The following is a 20,498-nucleotide window of genomic DNA, read 5'->3' on the forward strand; positions in this document are numbered from 1 at the left end:
ATATGTTGAGAATTTTTCTTAGATAGAGTACCCCACAATGCTCCTCAAAAAGACGGTAATTCTCCCAAAAAACAAAAATTGTGTTAAAAATGTGTGTAAAGGTTTAAGGAGCACTAAAAAGCTATGGGATTGATTTATTTTTTTCTTATTATCCCTACGTGGTTTGAACATCCCTGCGTAGTTTGGATTGTTCTGTGTCTATTCCACTTTACCATTTAGTATACTGTGATTAATATCACTACTATAATCCGCTTATATCCTTATACTATATAAATATACCATATATCTATTTCAGATGTTCTAGTACAAAATATTTTTATCGTACAAAATAAATATCACATGAAAATTAAAATCACATCAATATCACATAAAGGTATGGCATAAAAATAAAAAATATAAATGTTCGTGTTCTAAGTTGTGGCCACAACTCTGTTTTTTCGACTTAGACTTGTTTAATCCTGTTAAAAAGTTTGTTCCTTTATATCCAATATGTGGTTAAAAACACTTTTTCCTTTCTGACGTGTTTTCCATATATAATGATACAATTGTAACACTTGTGTATATATTCGGTGAATATAGATACTATCAGCTAGATTACGAGTTGTGCGTTAGGCTTAAAAAGCAGCGTTAGCCGGTCCTAACGCTGCTTTTTAACGCCCCCTGGTATTACGAGTCTTTAAGGTACAGGCTCACCGCTCACTTTTTTGGCCAGACTTGGAAATACCGCAAATCCACTTACATAAATTGTGTATCCTCTTTTTTCAATGGGCTTGCATAGCGTCGGTATTAAGATTCTGCCAAAAAGTGAGCGGTACACCCTCTCCTGTCAAGACTGGTACCGCATTTTAAAGTCAGTAGTTAAGAGTTTTACACTACAAACGCCGTAGCATAAAACTCTTAACTAAAGTGCTAAAAAGTACACTAACACCCATAAACTACCTATTAACCCCTAAACCGAGGCCCTCCCGCATCGCAAACACTAAAAACATAATTTATGTAAGAACTTACCTGATAAATTCATTTCTTTCATATTAGCAAGAGTCCATGAGCTAGTGACGTATGGGATATACATTCCTACCAGGAGGGGCAAAGTTTCCCAAACCTCAAAATGCCTATAAATACACCCCTCACCACACCCACAATTCAGTTTAACGAATAGCCAAGAAGTGGGGTGATAAAAAAGTGCGAAAGCATATAAAATAAGGAATTGGAATAATTGTGCTTTATACAAAATCATAACCACCACAAAAAAAAAAAGGGCGGGCCTCATGGACTCTTGCTAATATGAAAGAAATGAATTTATCAGGTAAGTTCTTACATAAATTATGTTTTCTTTCATGTAATTAGCAAGAGTCCATGAGCTAGTGACGTATGGGATAATGACTACCCAAGATGTGGATCTTTCCACACAAGAGTCACTAGAGAGGGAGGGATAAAATAAAGACAGCCAATTCCTGCTGAAAATAATCCACACCCAAAATAAAGTTTAACGAAAAACATAAGCAGAAGATTCAAACTGAAACCGCTGCCTGAAGTACTTTTCTACCAAAAACTGCTTCAAAAGAAGAAAATACATCAAAATGGTAGAATTTAGTAAAAGTATGCAAAGAGGACCAAGTTGCTGCTTTGCAGATCTGGTCAACCGAAGCTTCATTCCTAAACGCCCAGGAAGTAGAAACTGACCTAGTAGAATGAGCTGTAATTCTCTGAGGCGGAGTTTTACCCGACTCAACATAGGCAAGATGAATTAAAGATTTCAACCAAGATGCCAAAGAAATGGCAGAAGCTTTCTGGCCTTTTCTAGAACCGGAAAAGATAACAAATAGACTAGAAGTCTTACGAAAAGATTTCGTAGCTTCAACATAATATTTCAAAGCTCTGACAACATCCAAAGAATGCAACGATTTCTCCTTAGAATTCTTAGGATTAGGACATAATGAAGGAACCACAATTTCTCTACTAATGTTGTTGGAATTCACAACTTTAGGTAAAAATTCAAAAGAAGTTCGCAACACCGCCTTATCCTGATGGAAAATCAGAAAAGGAGACACAAGAAAGAGCAGATAATTCAGAAACTCTTCTGGCAGAAGAGATGGCCAAAAGGAACAAAACTTTCCAAGAAAGTAATTTAATGTCCAATGAATGCATAGGTTCAAACGGAGGAGCTTGAAGAGCTCCCAGAACCAAATTCAAACTCCAAGGAGGAGAAATTGACTTAATGACAGGTTTTATACAAACCAAAGCTTGTACAAAACAATGAATATCAGGAAGAATAGCAATCTTTCTGTGAAAAAGAACAGAAAGAGCAGAGATTTGTCCTTTCAAAGAACTTGCGGACAAACCCTTATCTAAACCATCCTGAAGAAACTGTAAAATTCTCGGTATTCTAAAAGAATGCCAGGAAAAATGATGAGAAAGACACCAAGAAATATAAGTCTTCCAGACTCTATAATATATCTCTCGAGATACAGATTTACGAGCCTGTAACATAGTATTAATCACAGAGTCAGAGAAACCTCTTTGACCAAGAATCAAGCGTTCAATCTCCATACCTTTAAATTTAAGGATTTCAGATCCTGATGGAAAAAAGGACCTTGTGACAGAAGGTCTGGTCTTAACGGAAGAGTCCACGGTTGGCAAGAGGCCATCCGGACAAGATCCGCATACCAAAACCTGTGAGGCCATGCCGGAGCTACCAGCAGAACAAACGAGCATTCCTTCAGAATCTTGGAGATTACTCTTGGAAGAAGAACTAGAGGCGGAAAGATATAGGCAGGATGATACTTCCAAGGAAGTGATAATGCATCCACTGCCTCCGCCTGAGGATCCCGGGATCTGGACAGATACCTGGGAAGTTTCTTGTTTAGATGGGACGCCATCAGATCTATTTCTGGAAATTCCCACATTTGAACAATCTGAAGAAATACCTCTGGGTGAAGAGACCATTCGCCCGGATGCAACGTTTGGCGACTGAGATAATCCGCTTCCCAATTGTCTACACCTGGGATATGAACCGCAGAGATTAGACAGGAGCTGGATTCCGCCCAAACCAAAATTCGAGATACTTCTTTCATAGCCAGAGGACTGTGAGTCCCTCCTTGATGATTGATGTATGCCACAGTTGTGACATTGTCTGTCTGAAAACAAATGAACGATTCTCTCTTCAGAAGAGGCCAAAACTGAAGAGCTCTGAAAATTGCACGGAGTTCCAAAATATTGATCGGTAATCTCACCTCCTGAGATTCCCAAACTCCTTGTGCCGTCAGAGATCCCCACACAGCTCCCCAACCTGTGAGACTTGCATCTGTTGAAATTACAGTCCAGGTCGGAAGCACAAAAGAAGCCCCCTGAATTAAACGATGGTGATCTGTCCACCATGTAAGAGAGTGTCGAACAATCGGTTTTAAAGATATTAATTGAGATATCTTCGTGTAATCCTTGCACCATTGCTTCAGCATACAGAGCTGAAGAGGTCGCATGTGAAAACGAGCAAAGGAATGATTGTGACTGAAGGTTTCGACAAGCTGCAATCAACTTTAGACGTCTCTTGTCTGTTAAAGACAGAGTCATGGACACTGAATCCATCTGGAAACCCAGAAAGGTTACCCTTGTCTGAGGAATCAAATAACTTTTTGGTAAATTGATCCTCCAACCATGATCTTGAAGAAACAACACAAGTCGATTCGTATGAGATTCTGCTAAATGTAAAGACTGAGCAAGTACCAAGATATCGTCCAAATAAGGAAATACCACAATACCCTGTTCTCTGATTACAGACAGCAGGGCACCGAGAACCTTTGTAAAAATTCTTGGAGCTGTAGCTAGGCCAAACGGCAGAGCCACAAATTGGTAATGCTTGTCCAGAAACGAGAATCTCAGGAACTGATAATGATCTGGATGAATCGGAATATGCAGATATGCATCCTGTAAATCTATTGTGGACATATAATTCCCTTGCTGAACAAAAGGTAAGATAGTCCTTACAGTTACCATCTTGAACGTTGGTATCCTTACATAACGATTCAATATTTTTAGATCCAGAACTGGTCTGAAAGAATTCTCCTTCTTTGGTACAATGAAGAGATTTGAATAAAACCCCATCCCCTGTTCCGGAACTGGAACTGGCATAATTACTCCAGTCAACTCTAGATCTGAAACACATTTCAGAAATGCTTGAGCTTTTACTGGATTTACTGGGACACGGGAAAGAAAAAATCTCTTTGCAGGAGGTCTCAACTTGAAACCAATTCTGTACCCTTCTGAAACAATGCTCTGAATCCAAAGATTGTGAACAGAATTGATCCAAATTTCCTTGAAAAAACGTAACCTGCCCCCTACCAGCTGAGCTGGAATGAGGGCCGCACCTTCATGTGGACTTAGAAGCAGGCTTTGCCTTTCTGGCTGGCTTGGATTTATTCCAGACTGGAGATGGTCTCCAAACTGAAACTGCTCCTGAGGATGAAGGATCAGGCTTTTGTTCTTTGTTGAAACGAAAGGAACGAAAACGATTATTAGCCCTGTTTTTACCTTTAGATTTTTTATCCTGTGGTAAAAAAGTTCCTTTCCCACCAGTAACAGTTGAAATAATGGAATCCAACTGAGAACCAAATAATTTGTTACCCTGGAAAGAAATGGAAAGTAAAGTTGATTTAGAAGCCATATCAGCATTCCAAGTTTTAAGCCATAAAGCTCTTCTAGCTAAAATAGCTAGAGACATAAACCTGACATCAACTCTGATAATATCAAAAATGGCATCACAGATAAAATTATTAGCATGCTGAAGAAGAATAATAATATCATGAGAATCACGATGTGTTACTTGTTGCGCTAGAGTTTCCAACCAAAAAGTTGAAGCTGCAGCAACATCAGCCAAAGATATAGCAGGTCTAAGAAGATTACCTGAACACAGATAAGCTTTTCTTAGAAAGGATTCAATTTTCCTATCTAGAGGATCCTTAAACGAAGTACCATCTGACGTAGGAATAGTAGTACGTTTAGCAAGGGTAGAAATAGCCCCATCAACTTTAGGGATCTTGTCCCAAAATTCTAATCTGTCAGACGGCACAGGATATAATTGCTTAAAACGTTTAGAAGGAGTAAATGAATTACCCAAATTATCCCATTCTTTGGAAATTACTGCAGAAATAGCATTAGGAACAGGAAAAAACTTCTGGAATAACCACAGGAGCTTTAAATACCTTATCTAAACGTTTAGAATTAGTATCAAGAGGACCAGAATCCTCTATTTCTAAAGCAATTAGTACTTCTTTAAGTAAAGAACGAATAAATTCCATTTTAAATAAATATGAAGATTTATCAGCATCAACCTCTGAGACAGAATCCTCTCAACCAGAGGAATCATCAGAATCAGAATGATGATGTTCATTTAAAAATTCATCTGTAGGGAGAGAAGTTTTAAAAGATTTTTTACGTTTACTAGAAGGAGAAATAACAGACATAGCCTTCTTTATGGATTCAGAAACAAAATCTCTTATATTATCAGGAACATTCTGCACCTTAGATGTTGAAGGAACTGCAACAGGCAATGGTACTTTACTAAAGGAAATATTATCTGCTTTAACAAGTTTGTCATGACAATCAATACAAACAACAGCTGGAGGAATAGCTACCAAAAGTTTACAGCAGATACACTTAGCTTTGGTAGATTCAGCACTTGACAGCGATTTTCCTGTAGTATCTTCTGACTCAGATGCAACGTGAGACATCTTGCAATATGTAAGAGAAAAAACAACATATATATAAAGCAAAATTGATCAAATTCCTTAAATGACAGTTTCAGGAATGGGAAAAAAATGCCAAAGAACAAGCTTCTAGCAACCAGAAGCAATAAAAAATGAGACTTAAATAATGTGGAGACAAAAGCGACGCCCATATTTTTTCTCGCCAAATAAGACGCCCACATTATATGGCGCCTAAATGCTTTCTGGCGCCAAAAATGACGCCACGTCCGGAACGCCGACATTTTTGGCGCAAAATAACGTCAAAAAATGACGCAACTTCCGGCGACACGTATGACGCCGGAAACGGAAATAGAATTTTTGCGCCAAAAAAGTCCGCGCCAAGAATGACGCAATAAAATGAAGCATTTTCAGCCCCCGCGAGCCTAACAGCCCACAGGGAAAAAGTCAAATTTTAAGGTAAGAAAAATGTTAAATTAAAATGCATTATCCCAAATATGAAACTGACTGTCTGAAAATAAGGAAAGTTGAACATTCTGAGTCAAGGCAAATAAATGTTTGAATACATATATTTAGAACTTTATAAACAAAGTGCCCAACCATAGCTAGGAGTGTCACAGAAAATAAGACTTACTTACCCCAGGACACTCATCTACATATAGCAGATAGCCAAACCAGTACTGAAACGAGAATCAGCAGAGGTAATGGTATATATAAGAGTATATCGTCGATCTGAAAAGGGAGGTAAGAGATGAATCTCTACGACCGATAACAGAGAACCTATGAAATAGACCCCGTAGAAGGAGATCACTGCATTCAAATAGGCAATACTCTCCTCACATCCCTCTGACATTCACTGCACGCTGAGAGGAAAACCGGGCTCCAACTTGCTGCGGAGCGCATATCAACGTAGAATCTAGCACAAACTTACTTCACCACCTCCATCGGAGGCAAAGTTTGTAAAAACTGAATTGTGGGTGTGGTGAGGGGTGTATTTATAGGCATTTTGAGGTTTGGGAAACTTTGCCCCTCCTGGTAGGAATGTATATCCCATACGTCACTAGCTCATGGACTCTTGCTAATTACATGAAAGAAATAATAATGTTAACCCCTAATCTGCTGAACCGGATATCGCCGTCACTATAATAAACATATTAACCCCTAAACCCCCGCACTCCCGCCTTGCAAATATTAGTTAAATATTATTAACCCCTAATCTGCCGTCCCTAACATCGCTGAGACCTACCTACATTTATTAACCCCTAATCTGCCGCTCCCAACGTCGCCGCCACTATACTAAAGTTATTAACCCCTAAATCTAAGTCTAACCCTAACACCCCCTAACTTAAATATAATTAAAATAAATCTAAATAAATATTCCTATCATTAACTAAATAATTCCTATTTAAAACTAAATACCTATAAAATAAACCCTAAGCTAGCTACAATATAACTAATAGTTACATTGTATCTATCTTAGGGTTTATTTTTATTTTACAGGCAAGTTTGTATTTATTTTATAATAGTAGAATAGTTACTAAATAGTTATTAACTATTTAATAACTACCTAGCTAAAATAAATACAAAGTTATCTGTAAAATAAAACCTAACCTAAGTTACAATTACATCTAACACTACACTATAATTAAATTAATTCCCTAAATTAAATAAAATTAAATACAATTAAATAAAATTATCTAAAGTACAAAAAAAACAACACTAAATTACAGAAAATAATAAACAAATTACAAGATTTTTAAACTACTTACACCTAATCTAATCCCCTAACAAAATAAAAAAAGCCCCCCAAAATAAAAAAAGCCCTACCCTACACTAAATTACAAATAACCCTTAAAAGGGCCTTTTGCTGGGCATTGCCCCAAAGTAATCAGCTCTTTTACCTGTAAAAAAAATTACAAATCCCCCCCAACATTAAAACCCACCACCCACACAAGCAACCCTACTCTAAAATCCACCCAATACCCCCTTAAAAAAAACAACACTAACCCCTTGAATATCACCTTACCGCGAGAAGTCTTCATCCAACCGGGCCGAAGTCCTCAACGAAGCCGGGAGAAGTCTTCATCCAAGCCAGGCGAAGTGGTCCTCCAGACGGCAGAAGTCTACATCCAGACTGCATCTTCTATCTTCATCAATCCGGCGCGGAGCGGGTCCATCTTCAAGACATCCGACGCGGAGCATCCTCTTCATCCGACTGAATGAAGGTTCCTTTAAATGACGTCATCCAAGATGGCGATAGAATTCTATCAGCCAATCAGACTTAAGGTAGAAAAAAATCCTATTGGCTGATGCAATCAGCCAATAGGATTGAGCTTGCATTCTATTGGCTGATTGGAAGACTTCTCCCGGCTTCGTTGAGGACTTCGGCCCGGTTGGATGAAGACTTCTCCTGGTAAGGTGATCTTCAAGGGGTTAGTGTTAAGTTTTTTTAAGGGGGCATTGGGTGGATTTTAGAGTAGGGTTGGTTGTGTGGGTGGTGGGTTTTAATGTTGGGGGGGGATTTGTAATTTTTTTTTTTTTTTTACAGGTAAAAGAGCTGATTACTTTGGGGCAATGCCCTGCAAAAGGCCCTTTTAAGGGCTATTTGTAATTTAGTGTAGGGTAGGGCTTTTTTTATTTTGGGGGGCTTTTTTATTTTGTTAGGGGGATTAGATTAGGTTTAAAAATCTTGTAATTTGTTTATTATTTTCTGTAATTTAGGATTTTGTTTTTTTGTACTTTGGATAATTTTATTTAATTGTATTTAATTTAGGGAAATAATTGAATTATAGTGTAGTGTTAGGTGTAATTGTAACTTAGGTTAGGTTTTATTTTACAGGTAAATTTGTATTTATTTTAGCTAGGTAGTTATTAAATAGTTAATAACTATTTAGTAACTATTCTACCTAGTTAAAATAAATACAAACTTGCCTGTAAAATAAAAATAAACCCTAAGATAGATACAATGTAACTATTAGTTATATTGTAGCTAGCTTAGGGTTTATTTTATAGGTAAGTATTTAGTTTTAAATAGGAATTATTTAGTTAATGATAGGAATTTTTATTTAGATTTCTTTTAATTATATTTAAGTTAGGGGGTGTTAGGGTTAGACTTAGGTTTAGGGGTTAATACATTTAGTATAGTGGCAGTGACGTTGGGGCGGCAGATTAGGGGTTAATAAATGTAGGTAGGTGGCGGCGATGTTAGGGCCGGCAGATTAGGGGTTAATAATATTTAACTGTTTGCGAGGCAGGAGTGCGGCGGTTTAGGGGTTAATATGTTTATTAAAGTGGTGGTGACGTTGGGGGCAGGAGATTAGGGGTTAATAAGTGTAGGTAGGTGGCAGCGACATTGGGGGCGGCATAGTAGGGGTTAATAAATATAATGTAGGGTTCGGCGATGTTGGGGGCAGCAGATTAGGGGTTCATAAGTATAATGTAGGTGGCGGCGGTGTCCGGAGCAGCAGATTAGGGGTTAACAATTATAATGTATGTGTCGGCGATATCGGGGGGTGGCAAATTAGGGGTTAAGTGTAAGATTAGGGGTGTTTAGACTCAGGGTTCATGTTAGGGTGTTAGGTGTAGACATAAAATGTATTTCCCCATAGGAATCAATGTGGCTGCGTTAAGGAGTTTTACGCTGCTTTTTTGCAGGTGTTAGACTTTTTTTCAGCCGGCTCTCCCCGTGGTTTCCTATGGGGAAATCGTGCACGAGCACATTACACCAGCCCACCGCTAACGTAAGCTGGTATTGGAGTGCGGTAATGAGCATGTATGTTTGTTTCTTTAGTGTTGTACACTTTGGTTCCTCCGTAAGTGTTATACACTACGTATTTGTTTGTTTGAGTCCCTTATATTGTATGTGTACCCCCTTACCGGACCTTCGATGGCCTTGATCTCCTCTCTTCTGGGTTATGGAAGGGTTGTCTCAACTGTCGATGTTTGTTCGCCTTGAGAGTGTATTCTGTCCCACTTTCTTTCAGCGTCTTTGATTTCACCCAGCGACTTCCTTCTACCCAATGACTTCCTTCTGCCTGGTCACATGTCACGCTGATCCCATGTGACAGCAGAGGGCCAACCCGGGAAACCAGAAATAAGGGGAAGGTTCTTCTCTCTTGTTGGTGTTGCAAAATAGTATCTATTTGATCAGATCAATGTTCTTGGAGCCAGTGATATTCTAATAGTCTGTCTACGCGTTTCAGCGCTACCTTGCGCCTTTATCAAGACTTGTGATTCACTGGATCTCTGGCTCTCTTCTTATGCGTATCTTTCAGGAAAACTCCTCCCTCTTATCTCTTTTATTATTTAAAGAGCTATACTTCTTAATTATTGTTGTTATTTTGTATCGTTTTAGAACTCAAATTTCTTTTGTATTAATACCTATTTATGTTGGACTTGAAAAGTTTCACACAGAGGGTATAATTGGATCTCAGGTAAAATGTAAATTGTTGTTTAAAAATTCAGATGAATGAGGGATCCCCCTTTGTCAACAATCCCTGCCTTGTCTGCAGTAGAGGTTATTGTCACAGCTTCATGTGGAACTGGTGCATACTATATAATCTCCAGCTTGTGAAGCAGATCCTCTTCTATTAATAATAGATGAAGAGCACACACCATTAAAAAAAAAGTGCTCAAAACCACGCAGGGATATTCAAACCACGCAGGGATAATTAGAAAAAAAGAAATCCATCCCATAGCTTTTAAGCGCTCCTTAAACCTTTACAATCATTTCTATCTGTGGAAATAAACATGATTAACCACCAACACTTTACATACATTAAACATTATTCTATCTGTGAAAACCACAATATGACATGGTATATTTCAGATTAAATTTTTTAGATAATTACAAATAAGGGAACGTGCACACAGAATTGAGTCATAAATAGACTATGTTTAATAGGTTGTAAATTTGTGAATACTTTTCTTTTGAATAAGTGGCTTACAGAATTTTATTACTGTACGTTTGTTTGCCTATACCTCAAAGGGGTTTAACACACAGAAGTCAGTTTTGGACCAGCAATCGCAACAGGTCTGAAACTGAACAAAACCAATGAGGCAAAGAGCTTTGGGAATAATTGGGTGTTTGGATCAGCAATTTCATTTTGATCTATCAAATAACTGAAGGACACAGTAATATTTCAGTAGTAAAATGAGGTTTATTGGATTAACAGAAAATGTGTAATATGCATCAAAACTAAATTAGACAGGTGCATAAATTTGGGCACCCCAACAGAAATATTGCATCAGTATTTACTAGAGCTTCCTTTAGAAGAAATAACAGCCTCTGGACACTTCCTATAGCCTGTAATGAGTGTCTGAATTCTGGATGAAGGTATTTTGGACCATTCCTCCTTGCAAAACATCTCCAGTTCAGTTAGGTTTGATGGTTGCCGAGCATGGACAGCCCACTTCAAATCACCCCACAGATTTTCAATGATATTCAGGTCTGGGGACTGGGATGGCCATTCCAGAACATTGTACTTGTTCCTCTGTATAAATGCCAGAGTAGATTTTGAGCAGGGTTTTGGGTAGTTGTCTTGTTGAAATATCCAGCCCCGGCGTAACTTCAACTTTGTGGCTGATTCCTCAACATTATTCTCAAGTATCTGCTGATATCTTAGTGGAATCCATGCGACCCTCAACTTTAACAAGATTCCCAGTACCGGCACTAGCCACACAGCCCCACAGCATGATGGAACATCCACCAAATTTTACTGTGGGTAGCAAGTGTTTGTCTTGGAACACTGTGTACTTTTGCCGCCATGCATAACGCCCCTTGTTATGACCGAATAACTCAATCTTTGTTTTATCAGTCCACAGCACCTTCTTCCAAAATGAAGCTGGCTTGTCCAAATGTGTGTTTGCATACCTCAAGCGACTCTGTGGCGTGTGTGCAGAAAAGGCTTCTTCCGCATCACTCTCCCATACAGCTTCTCCTTGTGCAAAGTGCGCTGAATTGTTGAACGATGCACAGTGACACCATCTGCAGCAAGATGATGTTGTAGGTCTTTGGAGGTCTGTGGGCTGTCTTTGACCGTTCTCACCATCCTTTGCCTCTCTGATATTTTACTTGGCCTGCCACTTCTGGCCTTAAAGGGACACTGAACCCAAATTTTTTCATTTAGAGCATGCAATTTTAAGCAACGTTCTAATTTACTCCTATTATCAAATTGCCTTCATTCTCTTGTTATCTTTATTTGAAATGCAAGAATGTAAGTTTAGACGGCAGCACAATTTTGGTGAACAACCTGGGTTGTTCTTGCTGATTGGTGGATAAATTCTGAACCAAAAAAATAGCTTAGCTGCCTTCTTTTTCAAATAAAGAAAGCAAAAGAACGAAGAAAAATTGATAATAGGAGTAAATTAGAAAGTTGCTTAAAATTGCATGCTCTATCTGAATAACAAAAGAGAAAATTTGGGTTCAGTGTCTCTTTAACAAAAACTGTGTCTGTGGTCTTCAATTTCCTCACTATGTTCCTCACAGTGGACACTGACAGCTTACATCTCTGCAATAGCTTTTTGTAGCCTTCCCCTAAACCATAAATGTTGAACAATCTTTGTTTTCAGGTTATTTGAGAGTTGTTTTGAGGCCCCCATTTTGCCACTCTTCAGAGGAGTGTCAAAGAGAACAACAACTTGCAATTGGCCACCTTAAATGCCTTTTCTCATGATTGGATGAATCTGTCTCGGAAGTTTAAGGCTTAATGGGCTCACCAAACCAATTGTGTGTTCCAAATTCAATTAATCAGTGCTTGGTAGTTACAGGTATTCAAATCAACAAAATGACAAGGGTGCCCAAATTTATGCACCTGTCTAATTTTGTTTTGATGCATAGTGCACATTTACTGTTAATCCAATAAACCTCACTACTGAAATATTACTGTGTCCTTCAGTTATTTGATAGATCAAAATGAAATTGCTGATCCAAACACCCAAATATTTATAAATGAAAATCATGGAAATTGTCAGGGGTGCCTAAACTTTTGCATATAACTGTATGTCAGTAGGGGGGTATGTATGTCGGTAGGGGGGTATGTATGTTGGTAGGGGGGTATATATGTCGGTAGGGGGTATATATTTTGGTAGGGGGGTATGTATGTTGTGTCGGTAGAGGGGGTATGTATGTCAGTAGGGGGTTATGTATGCCGGTAGGGAGGTATATATGTCGGTAGGGGGGTATGTATGTCGGTAGGGCGGGTATGTATGTCGGTAGGGCGGGTATGTATGTCGGTAGGGGGGTATGTATGTCGGTAGGGCGGGTATGTATGTCGGTAGGGGGGGTATGTATGTCGGTAGCGGGGCGGTATGTATGTTGTGTCGGTAGAGGGGGTATGTATGTCAGTAGGGGGTTATGTATGTCAGTAGGGGGTATATATATGTCGGTAGGGGGTATATATATGTCGGTGGGGGGTATGTATGTTGGTAGGGGGGTATGTATGTATGTCGGTAGGGGGGGTATGTATGGTTGTAAGGGCACAAAGACTGATAAACACTACAATAGGGCAAAATAAAATAAACATTGTATTAGAGCATCTCCTTCCTGTAGCTTCATGCCCCTCACTAATAATCATTTATGTAAAGCCTTGCATGGAGTATATTAACACAGTTAAAGGGAACCTAAACACCATCTTTTTTTCTGTGATTAACTTTTTTTTTAAACGTTTTTGTATGGTTTTAAACGTTGTTGCTTACTTTGTTTATTTACCTAGCCTCTGCTCAATTATTTTTTCAGTCTCAATATTACCCCTAAACCACTGCCTACTGAATGCGGTGCTAGCCGCCATGTTGTAACGTGCGTTGTCTATATAGACTGGATGCGCCACTCCCCTTGCAAAATCCAAACCGGAAGCCTGCTTAGTGCTGTGAGCGTGCACACATATAGACATTGCGCTCACAGCATAACTAAAAAACTACTGCTGCTATAAAGTTTGCAGCTATTACCTGCTTCACTGCTAAAGCATATCTTTTGAACAGGTGTTGTGCCGTGAATGGATTCCTCATCGACAATGGTTTCCCCGGCACTCGGCAATCTATGGCGCTCCGCCCCCGCTACATCTACTCTACTATCCTTGCCCCACTCATTACAATACTATTTTCTAACGCCTCCACATTCTTTGCGCTCCGCCCCCGCTGCATCTGATCCCCGCCCTTGCCCTATTCATTCATTGTATATTTTTCATTATACCGTGCGCGTGCACGCACCATGTTTCCCCTATCAACAAATATAATATAACATTAAAATAATGTTCCTGAAAAAAGCTATCAGCAGCATAAATTAGAATATAATCATACTTATATTTATATATATATATATATATATATATATATATAAAGTATGATTATATTCTAATTTATGCTGCTGATAGCTTTTTCAGGAACATTATTTTAATGTTTATATTATATTTGTTGATAGGGGAAACATGGTGCGTGCACGCGCACGGTATAATGAAAAATATACAATGAATGAATAGGGCAAGGGCAGGGATCAGATGCAGCGGGGCGGAGCACAAAGAATGTGGAAGGCGTTAGAAAATAGTATTGTAATGAGTGGGGCAAGGATAGTAGGTAGTAGATGTAGCGGGGGGCGGAGCGCCATAGATTGCCGAGTGCCGGGGAAACCATTGTCGATGAGGAATCCATTCACGGCACAACACCGGTTCAAAAGATATGCTTTAGCATGTGAAGCAGGTAATAGCTGCAAACTTTATAGCAGCAGTAGTTTTTTAGTTATGCTGTGAGCGCATTGTCTATATGTGTGCACGCTCACAGCACTAAGCAGGCTTCCGGTTTTGGCAACATCACTTTCACCCATATCTGCAGAGAGCGGTCAGAAAGTCACATAAATGTAAAAAAAAAACTAAAAAAATAGAACACCTATAATAAAAAAAAAGGGATTTGCATTTTAAAAACTGAAAAAAACATTATGAATAAAAAAAACACAAACCCTAATGACAAGTGTTTAAGGTCCCTTTAAAACCCTCCAGTGAGGATGACATCACTATTCACTAGTCTGTAACTAGCAAAAATAAGAATTCAGCAGACCAATTAAGAAATGAGGTGTCCTCTCTCTCACTAACTTTTCTTTACATACTGGAAACCATTTTGCGGCCTACTCATATAGCTATATATATTTTTTTAGACACTGCTAGCAGTTTCCATTCATATAGTAAATGCTGCTAATTTCATTGGTTATAGCTTACCAAGTACAGAAGCATATAGAAATAGAATAAAAACTGTACTGTATTTATAGACAGGGTTAATAACAGTAAATTAATGTATCTCACATTTGTTTCTAGTAATTGCAATTCAATATACAAATAAGTAAATTACACTGTTTGCTACAGTTAGTAATTCACATTAAGACACTTACAGCAGTAGTAATTTCTTCTTTCAGACTCATGAAGAATGTTTCTATTGCTTTGCTGCCTACAGTAGAATCAACAGATTCCCTAAAAGAGGTCAGGGGTTGTTAACAAAATATCAAACTTAAGAGAACTTGTTTTTCTTAGAAGTTACTAGATAGAAATAATGTTTGCATATAGATATATAAAACGGCCTCTGATTTACTGAGCTCTGATAGGATTATGTTAAATAAAAGTGCAACATTATGGTAACTCTTTTGTCAAATAAATATAAAACCATTAATTCATTCTGACACTGGTTTTGATTTTAAGTGGATTACAAAACTATTCACTTACGCACTACGAATATTTGCATCTTATGGTATGGAGGATGCCGTTTTAAGAGACTTTTCAATTTACATCTATCAACTTTAATTCATTCTCTTACAGGGATTAAACACAAAGGGCTAGATAACAAGTGGCACACTAACATTAGCGCTAACTTGCACTTATATTACAAGTTGGAAGTAAACACGACTGTACAAGCACAAAATAATTTTACACTAGTCTGGTTAGTGTGACTTGAAGTCCTCGCATAAAGGGTTAGGGCTAAATTAAAGGTTGCACCAAACACAACATAAATACATTAAAGCGACAGTCTACACCTTAGTCATCTTAAAGTCTTACCTTAGATTAAGTTCCAAATAGCCTCCTGCACCTTTTCTATACTATGCAGCAGGAATGGTAAAAACAAAATTTCTACTTACCAGATAAATTCCTTTCTTTCCTGGCAGGGAGAGTCCACAACTTCATTCCTTACTGTTGGCATATACAACAACTGGCCACCAGGAAGAGGCAAAGACACACCCCAGCCAAAGGCTTAAATATCCCTCCAACTTCAACTATCCTCCTAGGCATTCGACCGAGGGAACAAGGATAAAAAAAAATTTCTTTCCATAAGGCAGGGAGAGTCCACGACTTCATTCCTTACTGTTGGAAAAACCATAACCATGCTCCAGAGGACACTGATGGAATAACAGGAGGGAACAAAAACGAGACAGACCCTAATCTGAGGGCACCACAGTCTACAAAACCTTTCTCCCAAAAGCTGCTTCAGCCGAAGCAAACACATCAAACTTGTAAAATTTAGAAAAAGTATGTAAGGAGGACCAGGTAGCCGCCTTACAAATCTGCTCCATAGAGGCCTCATTCTTAAAAGCCCAGGTAGAAGCTACTGCTCTTAGTAGAATGAGCCGTAACTCTCTCAGGAGCCTGTTGTCCCGCGGTCTCATAAGCTAGGCGGATGACACTCCTCAACCAGGAAGACGTAGTAGCCTTCTGACCCCTACGTTTACCTGCATAGGTGACAAAGATGAAGATTGTCTGAAATCCTTAGTAGCCTGAAGGTAAAATTTCAAGGCACGAACCACATCTAGATTGTAAGCAAACGTTCCTTCACCGAGGAAGGATTGGGACACAAGGAAGGAACAACCATCTCTTGATTAATGTTCCGATCTGACACCACCTTAGGAAGGAAACCTAACTTAGTATGTAAAACTGGCATAAAAAACAAGATAAGGGGGATCACACGACAAAGCAGAAATCTCAGAGACCCTGCGAGCAGAGGCAATAGCTAACAGAAACAGAACCTTCCAGGATAACAGTTTAATGGCAACAGTATGCATTGGCTCAAATGGAGCCTGCTGCAACACACGAAGAACAAGGATGAGACTCCAAGGAGGAGCCACCTTTCTAAACACAGGCCTGATCCTAGTCAGGGCCTTAACAAAGGACTGCACATCCGGAAGCTCAGCTAATCTCTTGTGCAGCAACCCCAACAGGGCCGATAGCTGTCCCTTCAAGGAACTAGCAGATAGACCCTTCTCCAGTCCATCCTGGAGAAAGAATAACATTCTGGCAACCTTAACCTTATGCCAAGAAAAAACACGCTCTTCACAACAGTACAGATAAGTCCACCACACCTTATGGTAGATGCATCGAGGTACCCGGGTTACGAGCGTGAATCAAAGTGTCAATAACACTCTCAGAGAAACCTCTCTTGGCTAAGACTAAGCGTTCAATCTTCACGCAGTCAGCCTCAGAGAATCTAGATTTTGATGTAGGAAGGGATCCTGTGAAAGGGTAACCCCCATGGAGGAGATGAGGACATCCCCACCAGATCCACAAACCAAGTCCTTTGCGGCTAGGATGGAGCAATTAGAATCACCGGTGCTTGCTCCTGTTTGATCCGAGCCACCACACAGGGGAGAAGAGGTAATGGAGGAAATAGATATAGGAGTCAGAACCTCCAGGGAACCGCTAGAGCATCTATTAGTTCTGCTTGAGGATCTCTCAATCTCAACCCGTACCTTGGTAGTTTGGCATTTAGACAGGAGGCCATGAGGTCTATCTCTGGCATTCCCCATCTGGAGTATATCTCTGCAAATACCTCGGGGTGGAGAGACCATTCCCAAGGTGAAAAGATTGCCTGCTGAGGATGTCTGCTTCCCAGTTGTCCACACCCCAACTGTGAATCGCTGACAGCATACAGCAACCTCTCTCATTACTAAGTAACTCCTTGTTCCTCTCTGATGGTTGATGTAGGCTACCGAAGTAATATTGTCCGATTGGAATCTGATAAACTGGGATGAACCCAGAAGGGGCTAAGCCTTCAGGGCATTGAATATTGCCCGAAGTTCCAAGATATTGATCGGCAACTTAGACTCCTCCTAAGTCCACAGACCCTGTGCCTTCCTGGCACCCCAAACAGCTCAGTCGGATAGACTTGCGTCCATACTCACAATCTCCCAGGACGGTGTCAAGAAGTACGTGCCTTGGGACAGGTGATCTTGACAAATCCACTAAGAGAGCGAATCTCTTGACAGGCTGTCCAGTATTATCTGTTGGGACAGGTCTGAATGGTCGCCATTCCATTGTCTCAGCATGCATAGTTGTAAGGGTCTGAGATGGAATCTGGATGGATCCCCACAATTCTATTTGGGAGTCAGGGACCGAAAATAATTTCTTAAAAGTTGCTGAGGGAGAAAAGGAAGTTCAGATTCTTTCTCATTCGTTACTAATAATGTTCGCAATACGAACTGGTACAGGAAGTCTGTGGGACCTTCCTGTCTTCGTATATGCTGTCTAACTTAGGGATCTTAGGTTCCTCAGGTAGCTTAGCCTCTGGAACCTCTAGCATAGACAGGACCTCCTTTTAGTGAAAAACGCAAATGTTCCATTTTGAATCTAAAGGAGGGTTCCTCCGCCGGAGGAGACTTAGTAACAGACGTCTCCGACTCAGAAAGTTCACCCTTTCACGCTACAGAGGTTAACTCATCCTCGGATAGCTGAGACATACAGGCTAGATGCGATAGGAATTTAGATGACTCCAAGTCGGCAGCACTATGTTTAACCTCTCTCTTACGTTTCCCAGAGATAGGTAGGGCACTCAGGGCCGCAGACACCGCCGATTGTAGCTGCACGGTAAAGTCTGCAGGAAAAAGGCCTCCTCCAGATGGAGAATTAGCTGAGCCGCGGGGGAACTGCAAGTTAAACGGTTTGAGTAGACAGGGCAGAAATCTCTCGGGTCATAGAATCCTGAGAGGTTTATGGCTCAGAGGGACTAATTGTGCTATGGGTATTGGCAGACTTAGCTCCCTTCTTAGACTTTAAAACAGTGCTTAGGCAATTGGAACAAAATTGAGCAGGCAGGCAAACCACAACCTCCTCACAATATAAACAGGTATTATTATTCACTATAGAAGGAGTGGAACCCTCTAACGTAGTTTCTGAGTCCTCCATAGCTTTGGTATGTAATTCCACAGATGGATTGAAAAACGTTACAAAAAACAAGCGTTTTTAATATAAACAGGCACCTTTACAATCCCAATGGCTGGGGCACTCACCACCTCCTAGACCCAGACAAATGATCAGTGAAACACTCTTCTCAAGAGTGCTGTCAGCAGCAGGATCGCAAGGAAGTAAATGAGGCCACACTCTGTCACGTGGTGCGCAAGACAGGACTTGCAAAAGAGTGTTAAGCTAATATGAGCTGCGCAACACTCAAAAACAAAAGTGAAACCTGTCTGTTCCCAAGCCAAAAGCACACAGTCTTATGAGCCCAAACCTAATGCAGAACATAAAAATCCACATAACGGTTCCCAATAATCCCCCTAAACGATATTAACCCTTGATCCTATTAAAGTATAGAGGAGTCACACTTTGACCCTATACAGGAGTCCCTGCTATAACAATAAAGTGGACTTACCTTCTAGGATCCATGCTGTGGAACAGAATAAGACTCTCAAGTGTGACAGCCTTGTAGTGATGCTCTGACAGGGACCTGAGTGATTAAAAGCAAGCAGTGAAACTTGTCAACACTGATTGCTCAGGAGTGGTTAGCTAACAGCCTGGATGGTTTCGCAGAAAAACTTTCCCTGCATCTCCAGACTCTAACTTTCATCAATACTCTCACTGAGAGGTTGACATGATTACTTAAAACTCCAGTCCTCTCTTGAAGGGAACATACCCATTACAGGACTATCCGAATCATCTGACACTACTCTGCCACCTCCTCTAGTGACGAAAAGCAAAGAATGACTGGGAGGATAGGTGAAGTAGGATGGATATTTAATCCTTTGGCTGGGGTGTCTTTGCCTCCTCCTGGTGGCCAGGTGTTGTATTTCCCAACAGTAAGGAATGAAGTCGTGGACTATCCCTGCCTTATGGAAAGAAAAAGTTATTTTAAAATGAATATTGTTTCTGACCACTTTGAAATGGCTGCCAAGCACCGCCCACTGATGACATCACAGTCTGGGCTGCACATGGCATCCAATCACAAAAGGCTCACTAGTAGGATTCAACAGACTGTCAATGCTATTCAGTAGAGTTCCTAGATGCAGCCCAGATTGTGAAAGTGATTTCTTATTTTTTGGATTTGAGTTTTTATGAATGTTTTTATAAAGTTATTCAAGTTTTTATTTTCATAAGCAACTTTGCTTTTAAACCAAACAGAAATGATGCCAATGTTGTCTTGTTATGTTCATAATATGAAGTAACTTACTTGTATTCAGAAATAATTTTCTCAAACTCAGAAAGTACTATATCTAGCTCATTCAGGTCTCTGGAACTTCTAGGCAGATTTTCTGTACTCCAAATTGTTAAGGGTATTGCCTCACTACTACCTGGATATAAGAAAAAGTAATACATACAATAAAAAGGATTTAAATATGTAAAATAGAAGGAATATCAATGATTATGCTAAATAGAGAAAAACTGAGTTTTTGTAACCAAAAACTTGAATAAAATAGCACTTAGCTAAATATCCTTACCAACCTGAAACCCTTAAAGGGACAGTCTAGTCCAAAAAAAACATAATTTATGCTTACCTGATAAATTCCTTTCTCCTGTAGTGTAGTCAGTCCACGGGTCATCCATTACTTATGGGATTATATCT

The 20,498-nt window shown here is 39.7% G+C and overlaps 1 protein-coding gene across 1 annotated transcript in view; it reads right to left on the minus strand.

Moving 5' to 3' along the window:
* The window catches only part of CENPU (centromere protein U), a 150,300-nt gene that overhangs the window by 30,808 nt on the left and 98,994 nt on the right, over positions 1-20,498 (minus strand). Inside the window, exons 9-10 of the mRNA XM_053703875.1 lie at positions 20,106-20,226; positions 15,073-15,151 (exon numbers count right to left, since the gene is read on the minus strand). Of these exons, the coding sequence (XP_053559850.1) occupies positions 15,073-15,151; positions 20,106-20,226 (200 nt within the window). The remainder of the gene's footprint in view (positions 1-15,072; positions 15,152-20,105; positions 20,227-20,498) is intronic.

This window comes from Bombina bombina, chromosome 2 (assembly GCF_027579735.1).
Source record: "Bombina bombina isolate aBomBom1 chromosome 2, aBomBom1.pri, whole genome shotgun sequence".
In the NCBI taxonomy this organism is placed as follows: Eukaryota; Metazoa; Chordata; class Amphibia; order Anura; family Bombinatoridae; genus Bombina; species Bombina bombina.